General features: G+C 48.8%; 1 protein-coding gene across 2 annotated transcripts; it reads left to right on the forward strand.

The window, feature by feature from the left end:
- Positions 1–6,060: 6,060 nt before the first annotated feature.
- AGMAT (agmatinase (putative)) lies at positions 6,061–15,360 on the forward strand. Of its 2 annotated transcripts, XM_082833957.1 has the most exons (7): positions 6,061–6,377; positions 7,365–7,567; positions 10,047–10,095; positions 11,147–11,342; positions 11,780–11,959; positions 13,325–13,409; positions 14,739–15,360. In XM_082833957.1, exons 1-7 carry the CDS (start codon positions 6,079–6,081, stop codon positions 14,810–14,812), a joined length of 1,086 nt encoding a protein of 361 aa, XP_082690083.1. In that variant the 5' UTR covers positions 6,061–6,078; the 3' UTR covers positions 14,813–15,360. The 2 variants fall into 2 exon arrangements, with proteins under 2 accessions (XP_082690083.1, XP_082690084.1); XM_082833958.1 differs by lacking the exons at positions 13,325–13,409; positions 14,739–15,360 and adding an exon at positions 13,170–13,318.
- Positions 15,361–17,605: the final 2,245 nt, after the last annotated feature.

Consider the following 17,605-nt stretch of genomic DNA (forward strand, 5'->3'; position numbering starts at 1 on the left):
GAGATATTGGAACTTAAAATTTACTAGAACAGAGCTTCGGAACCTTTTTCCTGTCATGGCACACATAGAAAATTACACAATTTTAAGAACGTAAATGGGAAAAGAATTTGAAAAAGGATAGATACATGTATATATATAACTGAAGCAGTTTGCTGTACACCTGAAACTAACACAACATTGTTAATCAACTATATTCCAATATAAAATAAAAATTAAAAAAAAATTACACAATTTGTATGTCCCACTGAGGTAAAGGGGAAGAAGGGGAGGAGGGATTTAGGGGCATCTATATGGGATTTGGTAAAAAAAAAAAAATTCCATTTTCTACATATTGTATCATTATGATTTGAAAAATAAAATGAAAGTATTAGAGACAGCATTAAATACTGAACTTATATAAAGTTTCCAAATAAAATATTTTCCAAATTTTCACTTTCTTCTGTGAATGTAACTATTTTTTCTCTTTTTAAATTTTATTTAAAAATTTTCTTTTGAATGTAACTTTTAAATATCAGGTTATACTTAAAATGGTTACATGCAATAATGACCAGAACTTTTCAAGAAGGATCTCTTCAAGTTCTTTTTTATTTTATTTATTTGGCTGCATCAGGTCTTAGTTGTGGAACTCAGGATCTTCGTTGAGGCGTGGGGTCTCTTCCTTGTTGTGCTTGGGCTTCTCTCTAGTTGTGGCGTGCAGGTTTTCTCTCTCTAGTTGTGGCACATGGGCTCCTGGGAACATGGGCTCTGTAGTTTTGTGGCACGCGGGCTCTCTCATTGAGGCGCAAGAGCTCAGTACTTGTGGCCCGTGGGCTTAGTTGCCCCGCAGCATGTGGGATCTTAGTTCCCTGACCAGGGATCGAACCCACGTTCCCTGCATTGGCAGGGGGATTCTTTATCACTGGACCACCAGGGAAGTCCCTCTCTTCAAGTTCTTGATAGCCATGAACAATTAGAAACTCAAATAGATAATACAAATTTAAAATTTTAACATTAAAAAACATAAAAGTTAAAATATTTAAAGAGGGCTTCCCTGGTGGCGCAGTGGTTGAGAGTCCGCCTGCCAATGCAGGGGACACGGGTTCATGCTCCGGTCCGGGAGGATCCCACATGCCGCAGAGCGGCTAAGCCCGTGAGCCATGGCCGCTGGGCCTGCGTGTCCGGAGCCTGTGCTCCGCAACGGGAGGGGCCACAACAGTGAGAAGCCCGCATACCGAAAAAAAAAAAAAAATTTAAAGAAATGTCTATTTTCTTTCATTAACAATTGTACAATTGAAATTTCTTGTGATAACATTAATGGATCTTGAATCCAATCAAACTCTTTTGTGTCAAGCATTTAAAAATAATGACACTGGACTTCCCTGTTGGCGCAGTGGTTATGAGTCCGCCTGCCAATGCAGGGGACATGGGTTCGAGCCCTGGTGTGGGAAGATCCCACATGCCGCGGAGCAACTAAGCCCGGAGCAACTAACCACAACTACTGAGCCCGTGCGCCTAGAGCCCGTGCTCCGCAACAAGAGAAGCCATCGCAGTGAGAAGCCCACGCACCACAATGAAGAGTAGCCCCCGCTCGCCACAACTAGAGGAAGCCCATGCACAGCAACGAAGACCCAACACAGCCATAAATAAATAAATAACAACAACAACAAAAATAATGACAGCTCTGATTTAAAGCACATTCCTTCAGGGGTGATATCCACCTGGTATTCACTGTTAATGGCCAGCTGGCATATGTTCTTTTTATTTTGGCTGCATTGGGTCTTCGTTGCTGCACACGGGCTTTCTCTAGTCGTGGTGAGTAGAGGCTACTCTTCGTTGCGGTGCGCGGGCTTCTCGTTGTGGTGGCTTCTCTTGTTGCAGAGCACGGGCTCTAGGCGCGCGGGCTTTAGTAGTTGTGGCATGCAGGCTCAGTAGTTGTGGCTTGCGGGCTCTAGAGCGCAGGCTCAGCAGTTGTGGTGCACGGGCTTAGTTGCTCTGCGGCATGTGGCATCTTCCCGGACCAGGGCTCGAACCTGTGTCCCCTGCGCTGGCAGGCAGATTCTTAACAACTGTGCCACCAGGAGAGCCCCTGGCATCTGTTCTGATTGGTCAATATCTGTTCCATCTCAGATGTTAAATATTTTTAATGTCACCCTGCCCATAAGCATTGTTAAAGCAGTCACACCCTGAAGTTAGCTTGGACACCAGCCAAAAATGGACAGAAATATCTGATACTGTGTGAAGACAGATTTGGGTCAGCCATCTGGGGCTGCTCCGGCCAGAGCCCTCCAACCAGTGTCCTCGCCCCTCCAGCCCTGACCAGCTGCATCTCGGGTTGCTGCTGCTCCCCCTTGGCCCCTGGAACTCACTTCCTCTAGCAGGGCCCTGGACGCTTGTCTGTAACGTGCAGCGGTGCACTCTGCAGCTGGCCTCTGAAGTTGATGGCCAGGTGGTAACACATGGCAAGCAGCAAATGCTGCTGATCCTTCTGCCTACTTGTAGAGATTGAAAGGCAGGATGACAGACTCTGTTCTGCTTGGATCATATCCGCAGGAGCTCCCCATGGGCTGCATGCACCCAGAGGTGTTTAGTCTAGCTGGCAGCCCCAAGGGCCATGGGATCTTTCTGTTGTATCCAACCTGTAACCCAGTTGCAATATACCAGTGTACTATGACCATGGTGAGGAAACTCTGCAGTAGAGGAAATAAAACATGCAATGATAACGCTACCTATTATTTATTTATTTATTTATTTTGCGGTACGCGGGCCTCTTACTGTTGCGGCCTCTCCCGTTGCAGAGCACAGGCTCCGGACGCGCAGGCCCAGCAGCCATGGCTCACGGGCCCAGCCGCTCTGCGGCATGTGGGATCTTCCCGGACCGGGGCACGAACCCGTGTCCCCTGCATCGGCAGGCGGACTCTCAACCACTGCGCCACCAGGGAAGCCCGCTACCTATTATTTATCAATGGATGGTTTACAATGCTTTCACAGTGGACCTCATTTAACCCTCATAAGAACCACCAGTAAAGATTATCATCCCATTTTACAGAGTAGGAAATAGGTTCAAAAGGGTGAGTTGCTCAGATTGACATGTTAGGTCCACCCTTCCCTGACTGGGGTGCCTTAAGGATGTACACATTGGTGGGCTAGGTTAAATGATGAGTTATTGGAGTGACAGATTTACTTGAAAGTTTTTGGGTAAGCTGTTTTTTTTTTTTGGGCTGTGCCACGCAGCTTACAGGATCTCAGTTCCCTGACTACTAAGCCACCAGGGAACTCCCTAGGGAAATTTTTTTTTTTTTTTGCGGTACGCAGGCCTCTCGCTGCTGTGGCCTCTCCCTTTGCGGAGCACAGGCTCCGGACGCGCAGGCCCAGCGGCCATGGCTCACGGGCCCAGCTGCTCCGTGGCATGTGGGATCCTCCCGGACCGGGGCACGAACCCGTGTCCCCTGCATCAGCAGGCAGACTCTCAACCACTTGCGCCACCAGAGAAACCCCCCCTAGGGAAATTTTAACTGGTAAATTATATAGGTGTTTCTTTGTTCGTTTTTGTCTTGTTTTGTTTTGTTTTGGCCGGCGTTGCACGGGATGCGGGATCTCAGTTCCCCGACCAGGGATTGAACCCATGCCCCCTGTAGTGGAAGCTCGGAGTCCTAACCACTGGACCGCCAGGGAATCCCTTAACTGGTTAATAATATAAAATATTTGGAAATTCTGCCAACAATGATTGAGATTCACTGATAGTGGACCCAAGATTTAAGTTGTTTCTTTAAAAAAAAAAAATTATTATTTATTTATTTTGGCTACTCCGCGTCTCAGTTGCCACACACGGGATCTTTGTTGCAGCATGCAGACTTCTTAGTTGCGTCATGCATGCGGGATCTATATCCCCGACCAGGGAACGAGCCCGGGCCTCCTGCACTGGGAGCGTGGAGTCTTACCCACTGGCCCACCAGGGAAGTCCCAAGATTTAAGTTGTTTCTGATTCCAGATCCAAATCTATCCCAGGTAGAAAAGTGTTAAGGTTTTATGAGAGTTACAGAGAGAGTCGTGTAAGCACGGGTTTCAGCTGAACATTGGGCATGTGGAGATGGGAGCTAGGGAGAGAGCATTCCAGCACAGGAAAGGAGGCAAGAAAGTGGGGCTGTGTAAGGTGAACAATGGCTGGAGAGATAAGGGCGTGAAGATGCATAACTGGAAATACGATTAGAAAGTGGATTGGCTTCAGGAAGCTTTATCTGGCAGGAAAGTCTATGTGATACTAGCTGTGGTGAGGCCAATTGGAAAGCTAGAGGTGGGAAGGCTTGAACCAGAGTAGCCGTGGAGAGCTTTCACATGGGAAACCATCACGACTTACCAAAGGATGGTGGGGGAGAGGGGCAGGATCAAAGAGAGGGACGTGGGAAGTTGCTGGCTGAACTTGTAGCCCACCTGAGGTGTTGTCAAAACAGCCAGGTAGGGCTTCCCTGGTGGCGCAGTGGTTGAGAGTCCGCCTGCCGACGCAGGGGACACAGGTTCATGTCCCGGTCCGGGAGGATCCCACATGCCACGGAGCGGCTGGGCCCGTGGGCCATGGCCGCTGGGCCTGCGCGTCCGGAGCCTGTGCTCCGCAACGGGAGGGGCCGCGGCGGTGAGAGGCCCGCGTACCGCAAAAACAAAAAAACAAAAAAAACATCCAGGTAGGGAGTTAGCAAATGGGTGACTGGAGCCCAGGGCTGGGATGTGGGTTGTGAGTTATCTGCCTCTGGGTGAAAATGGTTATCTTGCTATTGGAAGAGACTGCCATCAGAGAAGGGGCCATCGGAGAGCAGGGGCACACCTGGTCAAAGAAGCCACCTGCGGGAAATCGAAAGGAAGGGCGTGTTCGGCAGCAGCGAATGATGAAGAGGAAGGTTGGAGCTGCTGTCACATAGTGCCTGGCACATAATAGGCACGCAAATACCTGTGAGAAGAATGAAAGGAAAAAAAGACAGTAAGAAAATGATACATTCAGGACAAACCATATGAAAGAAATAGTGGTAGAATCTAGGCATAAGGGTGTTAAACTAGTAAGGACCTACCATATAACACAGAAAACTCGACTCACTCGTCTGTAATGATCTATATGGGAAAAGAAGATAAAAAAGAGTGGATAGACGTATAGGTATAACTGATTCACTTTGCTGTACACCTGAAACGAACACAACGTTGTACATTAACTAGACTCCAATAAACATTAATTAAAAACTAAAAAGGTGTGAGGGGAATAACCAAGAGATTCTTGCATTTGCTCCAGAAAATGGCAGGGACCTGCTCGGCAGCCTGTGGCCACACTGAGTACCTGTTATTGATCTTTAGGAGACTTTGCCTCACCCTGCAGGGTGGTGTGAGTTCATGTGTGATTTTATATAAAGGGACAAATTTAATGCAAACTCGGGCCTGTCCCATTCAATCTCAAGTTCTAGAGATTAAAAAATATATAATACCACAAAATGGCTCCCATAACTGCATTACAGATCACTTCTCCCCCCCCCCCCCCCCCCCAGGGATAAAGAGGACTGCACATGTGGGCTCGCTTCTAAGTCCTTTTTAAAAAAGGTTAGTTTAGAAAGACTCTGCTTCCTGAGACTCCCGCCCAGATATTTCTTGGTACATTATTTTTTAAAAAGTGCTCCAATTTCTCTCGCTTGGAGAAAGGTCTTTCCTCTTCAAATCTTTCAGGTTTTTGTGGGATCTCAGTTCCCCAACCAGGGATCGAACACGTGTCCCCTGCAGTGGAAGCCTAAAGTCTTAACCACTGGACTGCCAGGGAAGTTGCATTAGGTGTTACTCTGGGAGAAGAAGCTGCCAAGGGCCTGATTTCGGTGCGGAGGGACCCACCTGGGCCAGTGCGGTGGACGTCGGTAGGGAGTCCCGGGCCTGGCTCCAGTTACGAAAGGAACTAGAGGCCGAAGTCCAGGAAGGTGTGCAGGGAGAGAGCGGCCCGATCCCTGGGCCCCTCCCCCGCCCGTGATCTCCAGGCGCCCCTGCCCTTTGAGCCCGGGGCGTCTCGGGCGCCGGCACACTGGCCCCGGCCGCTGCGGGGACCAGCGGGTACCAGCGGGGACCAGCGGGGCGGGTGGGATGCTGCGGCTGCTGGCGTCCGGCTGCGCCCGGGGCCCGGGGGGCGGCGGGGGCGCGCGGGGGCTGGTTCTCGGGGGTCGCGTGCGTCCTGCGGCGGGGCTCTGCGATCCCGGCAGCAGCCAGAGCCGCCAGGCCTCCGACGCCCCCCGGAACCAACCTCCCAGCTCCGAGTTCGTGGCTCAGTCGGTGGGCATCTGCTCCATGATGCGGCTGCCCGTGCAGGCCTCCCCCGAGGGGCTGGATGCCGCCTTCATCGGGGTGCCGCTGGACATTGGGACCTCCAACCGGCCCGGGGCGAGGTAAGCCCCGAAGGACTCGGGGACACGTGTTGGGACAGCCTGGCGGCCACTGCGCACACAAAACTCATGGAGAGGCGCTTTCCCTCAGCCAGGGTCGAGTTGGAAGCCAGTGCCTGGCTCCAAAGTGCCCCCAATCCTTTGAGAGACAGCTGGTTTCCCTCAAGCAACCCTGAGGGCTCAGCCGTGTCATCCATTGGTAAAGAAAGGGGGTTTAAGGACTGAGCCTTCTCCCTGCCCCGTTCCCTGGCCTAGCTGGATGGTGGCTGTGGGTACCCCGGTTTACAGAAGCAGGGGACATTAAGTTTGAGAACAGAAGCTGCTTGCCCTTCCCCAAACCTCTAGATGTCAGGTGACTCAAGAATTTGCTCCAAATAAGGCAATTTTTTCTTCTTTTTTTGGTCGCGCAGCCTGCGGGGATCTTAGTTCCCCCACCTGGGATCACCGCATGCCCCCTGCAGTGGAGATGCGGAGTCTTAACCACTAAACCGCCAGGGAAGTCCCCAAAATAAGGCAGTTTTCCTAAGATCAAGTTAGAGGAAGTAAAATCGATTTTTCTAATTATTGAACATCAGCTATTTACGATTCCGCAGCAACAGTTTAGGAAATTGAGGCTCAGGGAGATTAAGAAATGATCTAATGCCTTTTAGTAAATTGGTGATTGGTGGGCTTCTAAGTCTGTACCTTTAATCTCTTCACTATATAGGCTAGATCAGTGGTCCTCAACGTGTGTGTGACATTTTCCCCCCAGGGGACATTTGGCAGAGTCTGGAGGCATTTTTGGTTATCACAACTTGGGGGAAGGGCTGCTACTGGCATCTAGTGGGTAAAGACCAGGGTTGCTGCTAAACGTCCTGCAATGTATAGGATGACCCCTACCCCCTGCAGCAAAGATTCAGCCAGCCCCAGCGCAGAGCCTGGGAAGCCCTGGCCTAGGCAGAGCCTCTAAACCTTTAGGGATGGCTCACAGGCTGATTCTTTCTCCTCCAGATTTGGACCCCGAAGGATCCGTGAAGAATCAGTGCTGCTTCGGACAGCCAACCCTAGCACAGGAGCCCTCCCCTTCCAGTCCCTCATGGTTGCAGACCTAGGCGATGTGAATGTCAATCTTTACAACCTTCAGGACAGCTGCCGCCTAATTCGAGAGGCCTATCAGAAAATTGTAGCAGCTGGCTGTATTCCTCTGACCTTGGGTAATGGCATCTGCAAGGGAGAGGGTAGTTCTCTGAGCTCAGGGTCTATTTATCATGAGCTGGAGTACGGTTACTTCTCCAGGGGGAGCCACTGGCAATGTGGAGACAGTAGGAAAGGGAACATTTTTAGTTCATTTATTTTAACCCCTGGGGAGAGGATATTTACATTTTTGGACTAATGTGACTGACAGGGATGGACCAGGGTGAAGCAAGTGAGGCACTCACCTTGGTGCAAAATTTAAGGGGTGCCAAAAAGTCAGCAATACATATTACTGATTTCCCTTTCTTTTTGCCTCAGGTTCCAGTATGGCTCAGAACAGCACAGTTGCTGATCCTATCTTTATTTAGAGTTTATCATGGGGGACTTCCCTGGTAGCGCAGTGGTTAAGAATCCGCCTGCCAATGCAGGGGACGTGGGTTCAAGCCCTGGTCCGGGAAGATCCCACATGCTGTGGAGCAACTAAGCCCATGTGCCACAACTACTGAGCCCGCGTGCCTAGAGCCCATGCTCTGCAACAAGAGAAGCCACTGCAGTGAGAAGCCTGTGCGCTGCAAGGAAGAGTAGCCCCCGCTCACCGCAGCTAGAGAAAGCCTGTGCATAGCAATGAAGACCCAACGCAGCCAAAAATAAAAATAAAAAAAAGGGACTTCCCTGGTGGCACAGTTCCCTGGGACTACCCAACGCAGCCAAAAATAAAATAAAATAAATTTATAAAAAAGAAAAATAAATAAATAAAGTAGCGTGGGCTTCTCATTGCAGTGGCTTCTCTTGTTGTGGAGCACGGGCTCTAGGCACACGGGCTCAGTAGTTGCAGCATGCGGGCTCTGAGGCACACGGGCTTCAGTAGTTGTGGCTCTCGGGCCTAGTTGCTCTGCGGCATGTGGGATCTTCCCAGACCAGGGCTCGAACCTGTGTCCCCTGCATTGGCAGGCGGATTCTTAACCACTGCACCACCAGGGAAGTTCCTATCATGGATCCTTTTTTTTTTTTGCATTGATTTTGATTTTTTAAACTATTACATTAAAATAATATTTATCTTGATTACTTAGTTTTTTTTGTTGTTGTTTTGGCCACACAGCTTGCAGGATCTTCGTTCGGCCCCTGGCCAGGGATGGGACCCAGGTCCCCTGCAGTGTAAGCGCAGAGTCCTAATCGCTGGACCGCCAGGGAATTCCCCAATCACTGAGTTTTTTTTTTTTTTTTTTTTTTTTTTTTTGGTGTCCCTTCAATTTTGCATCCGGCAAGTGCCTCTATCCACCTCACCTTGTCCCAGCCCTTGATGCCAGGCCCGAGGAGGCTGCCAGCAGGGGCTTAGTTGTGACTTCTTAAGTATTCAAGGACGTTGTTTCAATGACTTTATTTGAGAGAACTGCAAGGGGTTCTTTTCCTCTCGTCAGGGTCTATGTCAATCTATAGAGCAGCTTTCCTCTTACCCTCCCCCACCCTGCCCCACTCTCACTGTAGCAGTTCTTTCTCTTCCTGTTCACCAATAGTCAAAATAGTACCTTTTTCTAAATACCCAAATTTATTTTTGCCAAATGAGAGGGCCCAGCCTGCAGAGCATAGTGGTAAGGAGTGGGGTTTCTGGCTGACGTGGTTTGAAATCTCAGCTCCACCTCTCACTAGCTCTTTTTTTTTTTTTTTTTTTTTTGCGGTACGCGGGCCTCTCGCTGCTGTGGCCTCTCCCGTTGCGGAGCACAGGCTCCGGACGCACAGGCTCAGCGGCCACGGCTCACGGGCCCAGCCGCTCCGCGGCACGTGGGATCCTCCCGGACCGGGGCACGAACCCGCGTCCCCCGCATCGGCAGGCGGACTCTCAACCACTGCGCCACCAGGGAAGCCCTCTCACTAGCTCTTGACGCTTCATTTCCTTATCTGTAATATGGGAATAAAAATACCACCACCTACCTTCTTATATTGTGTCAGGGGCATATAACAAAAGTGCACATAAAGTGCCCAACTTTGTGACTGGCATGTTTTAAGCTTCCATAAATATAGCTGTTGTTGTTATTAATAATTATCAATGGTAATACTTTTCTAGGCCTGTGCTGTCCATTATGGTAGCCCCTAGCCACATGTGGCTATTTAAATGAATTACAATTAAATAAAATAAAAAATGCAATTCTTCAGTTGCGTGAGCCACATTTCAATAGCCAATGGCTGGTGACCACCATGTTGGCCAGTGCAGATACAGAACATGCGTGTCACTGCAGGAAGTTCAACTGGACAGAGCTGGTCCGAGCATTTTCCCTATAAGCCTTAATTTAATTTCCTCTTTTAAATGACAATGTAATGTCACACATTTAGTGGCCATTTCTTCACCACTGAACAAGATCATATTTTAGCTGGGGTTATAGTTCTTCCAGTCTAATCGAAAGGGTGGCAGAATTGGGCAGATTAAAGATCGTTCTAGGTGATACGTGGTCTTCGAATCTTATCCACGTTCCAGATGTTTTCTTCTTTTTTGTCTCCTTGAAGGTGGAGATCACACAATCACCTATCCTATATTGCAAGCGATGGCAGAAAAGTAAGTCCCAAAGGCCGGAGCTGGGGAATGAGTTGTTTTCTGCTAGATGGCGTCAGGTGACCTCTGCTGCCTCAGGTTATTGGGGACGATAGGAAATTCCCCACTGTGTTGCTTCTATGGATCAAAATTAAGGTCAAGCTCCAGGTGTGTCTGTCAGTCACCAGATGGGAGCCAAGACAATTTATTATTAACACCCTGGCCACCCGCCCTTGCCCTAGATCTGCCCTGGTATGCAGGCTCAGCATTTGCCTCTGTTTTTGGAAGATGAGCCCCTAGTGAAATACACAACTCCAGTTAACTTCAGTTTCTGTTCTGCTGCAGAGGCCAAATACAAATACTGACAGGCACAATGGTGTTGCTTGCTGAGGAGAGGCCCTGTTTTTTCCTGAAAGGGCCCCTTTCCCAGAGGATGAGAAGATGGATTTTTCCAGTAGTGAAAATCTAGCAGGGATTGACTAATTTTGGTTAGTTAGTCTGAGAAATAGACAGATGGGCCAAGGTGGTGAGCTCCAGAATTCATATAGAGGAAAGCTATGTGGGTGGCATTCTGGTTGGAGGTGGGTGGGTGGGTACAAGGCTTTTCTGGAAGCTGTGTTTGCCTGGCACTGATTTGGATTGTCTGTTTTTTTGGGGCGGCTGGCAGGATTGATGGGGATTATAGAGAGAGAGCTGAGTAGAAGCTGCTTCTTGGTTACCGCAGTTGGAGAAAGGGTGGTGCTGATTAGTTGAGCCTTCAGACGAGCTCACCTGAGCCGCCACCCTTTACTTGCATCCTCCCAGCCCTCTCCATCTGTAAGTGAAGAAAATTCTGGGTGATAGGTAGGGAGTGTCAGCTAAAGCACGTGACTATCTTCTGCTTGACTTCTCTGAGCTTATTGTCCTTCTGAGAAGCTAAGTGGTTTGAAGACAGAAACCAGTTGCAAGGCTGGTAACTGATGCCAGGTCCTCCCTCCACGGCTATGAATCGTCATCAAGTTCTGGCGGCCTGGAGGGTGGTGGTGTTCAGGCCCCACCGGGAGGCCTGGCTTCTGAGCCGCCCTGTTGTCATCAGGCATGGGCCTATGGGGCTGGTGCATGTGGATGCACACATGGACGTGGCGGACAAGGCCCTGGGTGAGAAGCTCTATCACGGGACGCCCTTCCGCCGTTGCGTGGACGAGGGACTCCTGGACTGTAAGCGCGTGGTACAGATCGGCATCCGGGGCTCTTCCATGACCTTGGATACCTACAGATACAGCCGGAGCCAGGTGACAGGCCGAAAGCCCCTCCCTCTGTCCCCGGCCCCAAAGTGCCTTCCTCTCCATTGCCCACTCAGTGGAGGCTATGGATTCAAAGGGACTTTGCTAATCAAGCTCGAAGTGGGGACAGAAGGGTGAGTTTGCGTCATGTGGAGCAGATAGGAGCGGGGATGATAGTTCACGAGGCAAAGGAGGCCTCCTATCGCTGGGGAGGGGGACAAGCAGAAACAAACCAGGCCCTTGGATGCTGCTGGCTTGGAAAAGAGTGGAGGAGGTCCAGACCCAAGGCGATGGGTCCGATATGGGGATGATAGTTCCCTCCTCATGGATATTGGGGGTCAACTTTGAGGTGCACATAAGCTGAGCACGGGGTAGGCCTATAGGAAATGCCCAGTAAATGCTGCCAGGCCCAAGTGTCAACTTTCTGCTCTTCAATTCTTTCTCAGGGCTTCCGGGTGGTCCTGGCTGAAGACTGCTGGATGAAGTCGCTGGTTCCTCTGATGGGAAAAGTGAGGCAGCAGATGGGAGTCAGACCCATTTATATAAGCTTTGATATCGATGGCTTGGACCCTGCCTATGCCCCAGGGACAGGGACACCCGAAATTGCTGGTCTCACCCCTAGTCAGGTAAGGAGGCTCCACCAGTGACACTTCCTGTGGGTGAGGACACTTAGCTCCCCACTTTCCTGGGACCTGAACTGAGTCTTTAGAAATCAGGATGGGCTTTTAAAATCAGAGCACCTGGGCCTTTATTGTGCTCAGGGCTGATCACAGGTTTGGATTCTCCCTTATTGATGAGTGACTGATTTTGGCAAGGGCCCTCATTTCTTATCTGGGATATAATCCGTTATTTGGTCTTTCTGCCTCTGGTCCACCTGTTCATGGGGACAATACTGTAGTGCCCCCTGTTCAGACACCAAACTTACCTTTTTGGGGTTAAATTTTTTTTTTTTTGGTACGCGGGCCTCTCACTGTTGTGGCCTCTCCTGTTGCGGAGCACAGGCTCCGGACGCACAGGCTCAGCGGCCATGGCTCACGGGCCCAGCCACTCCGTGGCATGTGGAATCTTCCCAGACCAGGGCACGAACCCGTGTCCCCTGCATTGGCAGGCGGACTCTCAACCACTGCGCCACCAGGGAAGCCCCGGGGTTAAATTTTAAAGGTATGTACAGTGGGATTAACACCTCCTAGGGTAGTTCAAGAGTTTTAGAAACCCCCAAAGAAAGCTCCCATGGTATGCTGAGCATAGCACAGGGAGGCAGAACTGGAGGGTGGCTCTACCTAGAAGGAAAGCTCCAGGGGTGGACCTTTGTTCTGTTCACTACTCTCTGAGCCGAGGAGAGTGTCTGACATATAAGTAGGAGGTACTCACAGATACTGGAGTAAATGAATGAAGACTGCTTGAACTAATCAACTATCTTCTATCCTCTCAGAAAGGAGGATGGTCATAACAACCTCTCTAAAGCCTTTCCCAGTTCCCGTCAGTTTTCTAGAACACACTCCTCATTCCTCGGCTTCACATCCTTCCTGCTTTTCACCTGCAGAACGGAAGCAAAGTGATGCTCTTCCTGCCACGCCCCTCACTCATCCTATCTCCGGCCACGTCTGACTACTAGTACTTCTTCCGTCTTGGCGCCTTTGCATGTGTCTTTCCCTCTCCCTGGGCTGCCCTCTCCCTACTCCTCTGCTTGGTCAGTTCCTTGAGCTAAGTGTTTCCACCTTGGAGGAGCCTTCCCCAGCCTCTTCAGGCTGCGACACGTGCTCAGACTATTCCTGAAGCCCTGAAGCCCTTCATGCTGGCATTGAAGCGATTGGTTTGTCTCTGTGATCCCACCAGGGTGCCTGGTGGTCAATGAATGTTTATTGAGGGAAAGCGACAGTTCCAAGTCGAAGGGCAGGACCGTGTTGGGAGAAATCCATGGAGGCCTCTACTGGTTGCTTTCTGTTGTCAATGATTACCTCTCTGGACAACTCAAGCTTCATCTTGGACAGGCTCTGGAGATCATCCGGGGTTGTCAAGGACTGAACGTGGTGGGTTGTGATCTTGTGGAGGTTTCACCACCGTACGATCCTTCTGGTGAGTAAGGGAGACAAATGTGATCCGTAGGCAGCGGCTAGTTTATTTTTTTGTTTATTATATTTTTTATTTTTGGCTGCGTTGGGTCTTCGTTGCATGCGGGCTTTCTCTGGTTGCGGCGAGTGGGGGCTACTCTTCATTGCGGTGCGTGGGCTTCTCACTGCAGTGGCTTCTCTTGTTGTGGAGCACTGGCTCTAGGCGCGTGGGCTTCAGTAGTTGCAGCACATGGGCTCAGTAGTTGTGGCTCACGGGCTCTAGAGCGCAGGCTCAGTAGTTGTGGCACACGGGCTTAGTTGCTCCGCGGCATGTGGGATCTTCCCGGACCAGGGCTTGAACCCGTGTCCCCTGCCTTGGCAGGCGGATTCTTTTTTTTTTTTTTTTTTTTGCGGTACGCGGGCCTCTCACTTTCGCAGCCTCTCCCGTTGCGGAGCACTGACTCCGGACGCGCAGGCTCAGCGGCCATGGCTCACAGGCTCAGCCGCTCCGCGGCATGTGGGATCCTCCCGGACCGGGGCACGAACCCGTGTCCCCTGCATCGGCAGGCGGACTCCCAACCACTGCACCACCAGGGAAGCCCAGCAGGCGGATTCGTAACCACTGCGCCACCAGGGAAGTCCCAGCGGCTAGTTTAAATTGTATTAATCTAGTTAATAAGTAGATGGATGGGTCCCTTTATGTAACTCAGGAACCGGCTGAGTATGTCCTACAGTGAAGAAAATAAACCTATTACTGTACACCATACAGATGTGAGCTAATGAACCCTAACAAAACCCCTGGGAGGCGGCTAAGGATTGTTAGCTGGCCCACCCGTCAGCAGAAGAGAGAGAAACCAGCGTGCAGTTCAGCGATAGGGCTGCCCAGTGCCATCTGCCTTGGATATTTCATTGAAAAGTGAATTCTCAAGGCATAAATGGTATTTATTAATATTGATAAAATGGGGGAGTTAGCTGGTTTAGGAGAGAGATTCAAAGCCAATGCCATCCCAATAATTTTAATCTAGAAAAATTTACAGGGTTAGGCCCGTTAGCCTTAGAGGATAGATAGTAAATATGATACACACCAATATGATAGGTTTTCCTTTGGGGGAAATCTGTTCTCAGAGTAAACAGAGAGCCTTCTGAATTTTAAAATACCTTTTCCGAATGATGCTTGATAGAGAGAACGCCGGGGAAAGCATGTCCACGGGGCGGTGGGGAACCGCAGAGGAGCGCGCAAGGCAGGACTCTGGGAAAGGAAGCACAAAGGGACAAAGGCTGAGGAGCCCGAGGGGCTCGGCCTCAGGAGGCAGTCTGTGTGGTGTTCACGCTTGGGTTTTTCACTGCTTTGTAGGAAACACAGCCCTCGTGGCGGCTAACCTGCTGTTTGAGATGCTGTGTGTTCTCCCCAAAGTGACAGTCGCCTGAATGTTGTGCTACGATGTTCAAGATAAAACAAGAGCTCACCTGGATGACAAATTCTCCAGAACTTATGTGCAAGCAATCTGAGTACTAAAGAGTTTATGCCAATAAAACGTTCTGCTAAAAGTGTCATTGGTGGCTGTACAATCTGGGCTTACAGTAGAACTCTAATCCAAACAGCTAATATTCCTAAGGTGTTTGAATTAACTTAAAAAAAATGCACTTGTGCTTTTTTTATTTTTTCCTTTGATGAACGGTGATGGAGGATAAAGGGGAAAGGGATGGAGAATTTAGTTTATCTATAATCTGGAGGAATGAAATGAAAAAACCCTATGAAATAATACTGTAGAAAAACATTCCATATTTCTATAGTATCTTCCTTTAAAATACAGCCCCTACGCTGAGGAGCATCTTGGTTTTAGGACCATCGTGAACATAGAAAAAGTTTGAAAGAAAAAATAACAGGCAGATCCTAATAAAGAAACTTCCCACTCAAAAGCTCAGGAAGATGCAGGAATGTCTTCAAAACCAGGTGACATCAGCTGGCTCTTAGTGGCCTTGCCTTAACCTGCTACCTCTGAGCCTGTTTTGCATTATCTTCTCTTCAAGCTGACCCGCCCTCTATGACAGCAATTCCCCAAATCTGCAGTGGAGGCGTGATGACCTTAAGCATGTGTTGAGTTACATGCGAATTCAGTTTTGTTGATAATGTGTCCATGATCAAATCGTCATCTCGTGACATAAGAGCTACCCATAATCATCACACATTAAAATAGTTTATTTCTGTTTCCAGTCTGTAATATTCTTAAAACAAAATAACATCAGCTTCAGTGCCTGTTCACAATACAAAACGAAAACAACATAAAAAAGACACCATTTGCCAAATAAGTTATTTGTTCCTAAGAGTATCAAAAGTGCAAAATATTCACCTTCTTTTCAGGTCTGTCTCGAAAGCATCATCATCCTCCTTGACAAACTGAACAGATTCGGCAGCAGACACGCTGCGTTTGTTTCAAGGGACAATGTCAGGTATTTGGACATGACCAACGTTTCAGCTGTAAAGAATGTTTTGCATCAGCTTTTCAAGAATTTTACTTAGAAAAAAATGTTTGAGTGTTTGCTCCTAATCCCTTTCCCCAAACAATGCAAATCACTTAAGACACATTCAGATCCCACTTCTTTTTATAGCAGGAAAACATTTACGTACTGAATAAGGAGGGAATCAACCTATTATTTGAAACCACAACCAAGTTTTCATGGTCAATAAGCGATGGCAGCAAGCCTGTGGTGCCCAGTGGGAGTTAGGGCAGGCCTGCTCGCTGACATGTTGCCTAGTTGGAGGTGATGAACTCGGTGTTAGACAGATTGTGCCACCGACACCTGGGCTGATAAAAAATTTTTTTAAAAATGGGTGCGTATATCTACAAAGGTTTGCTTTAGGCCAGTTGTCCTCATCTGCTAAACATGATGCAGAGTCTGTATCAATCAGAAAAACCTACCTCTGAAAACATCAACGTTGGCAGTTTCAAGACACTCGAAGACTAGGAAGTTAACTTAGAGCCAAAATTGGGTCTGTGTGATTACACATGTAAGATAAATGGTAGCCCTGGCTGACCAGGACAGTGGCTCATACATTTGACACAAAAGTAAACAAATTCATGGAAATGACATTCAGGAGGAAAGGCTTGGGTGGTCAAGGGTAAAGGTCAGTTTAAAAGCTTCCCAGTTTCCTCTTGGGGGACATAGATAGCTACCAGCCCCCAAACGGATCTGTAGATGATGTTTTTTGGATTGAAATATTTCCTAGGAACGTTTTCACTATTATCACTTTCCTTTCTTTATACAAATGAAAGGTGCAGCTGTCTGAAGGTGCTTTTTATTTTAATGATACAATTTTTTTTTTTTTTTTTGCGGAACGCGGGCCTCTCACTGCTGTGGCCTCTCCCGTTGCGGAGCACAGGCTCCAGACGCGCAGGCTCAGCGGCCATGGCTCACGGGCCCAGCCGCTCCACGGCATGTGGGATCTTCCCGGACCGGGGCACGAACCCGCGTCCCCTGCATCGGCAGGCGGACTCTCAACCACTGCACCACCAGGGAAGCCCACAATTTTTTAAAGTGAACGAATCTGGGGTGTTTTTGGTTTTCAGAAACTAAGGTCAGGAATCCCATTAGTACCAGAAATTAAAAAAATAAAAACCTACCACTGAACCAAAACACTACTCGTATAAGCAACTTGGCCACAAGAGATGCAGAAAATAATTTTGAGGACTTGGTGCATCACAGAGCCAAAAATGAATTCCTTGATCAGTTCTACCTGGGCCAGATGCCATGAGATATGGCAATAAGAATAAACACCCACTTTTAGAGGATCATGTGGAAAAATAAAGCCTGGCAGTGATTTATTTTTTTAAATAAAGCTATAGATTCCATGAAAACTAGGGATTTCTGGGCTCAAATAATTTGTTACTTGCCACTGTAGCTCAATCCAAATGGCTTAGTTTAAAGCAATTACGATTAAAGACAATATTAACCTATTTTGTCCCATCACTGATTTTGACCCTTCACTTTACAAAAAGGCAACTTGTTTTGACATTTGAACTCTTTGAGGTTGTCCAAACTCCACTGGTGGTGTGCTCTAAAAAGAAAAGGTAAGCTCTCTTAACTGGCCGGTAGGGCCCCGCCTGGGGTCCATCGTTCACTGGAGCTCAGCGAGCTGGGGTGCTGATGACAGGTCTGACCCTGTTACTGGTGAAGCAGTTGTAACTTAAGAGTGAAAACAATTAAGATGAGACATCAAAA

The sequence above is a fragment of the Leucopleurus acutus genome (genome assembly GCF_964270905.1).
Source record: "Leucopleurus acutus genome assembly, chromosome: 2".
NCBI lineage: Eukaryota > Metazoa > Chordata > Mammalia > Artiodactyla > Delphinidae > Leucopleurus > Leucopleurus acutus.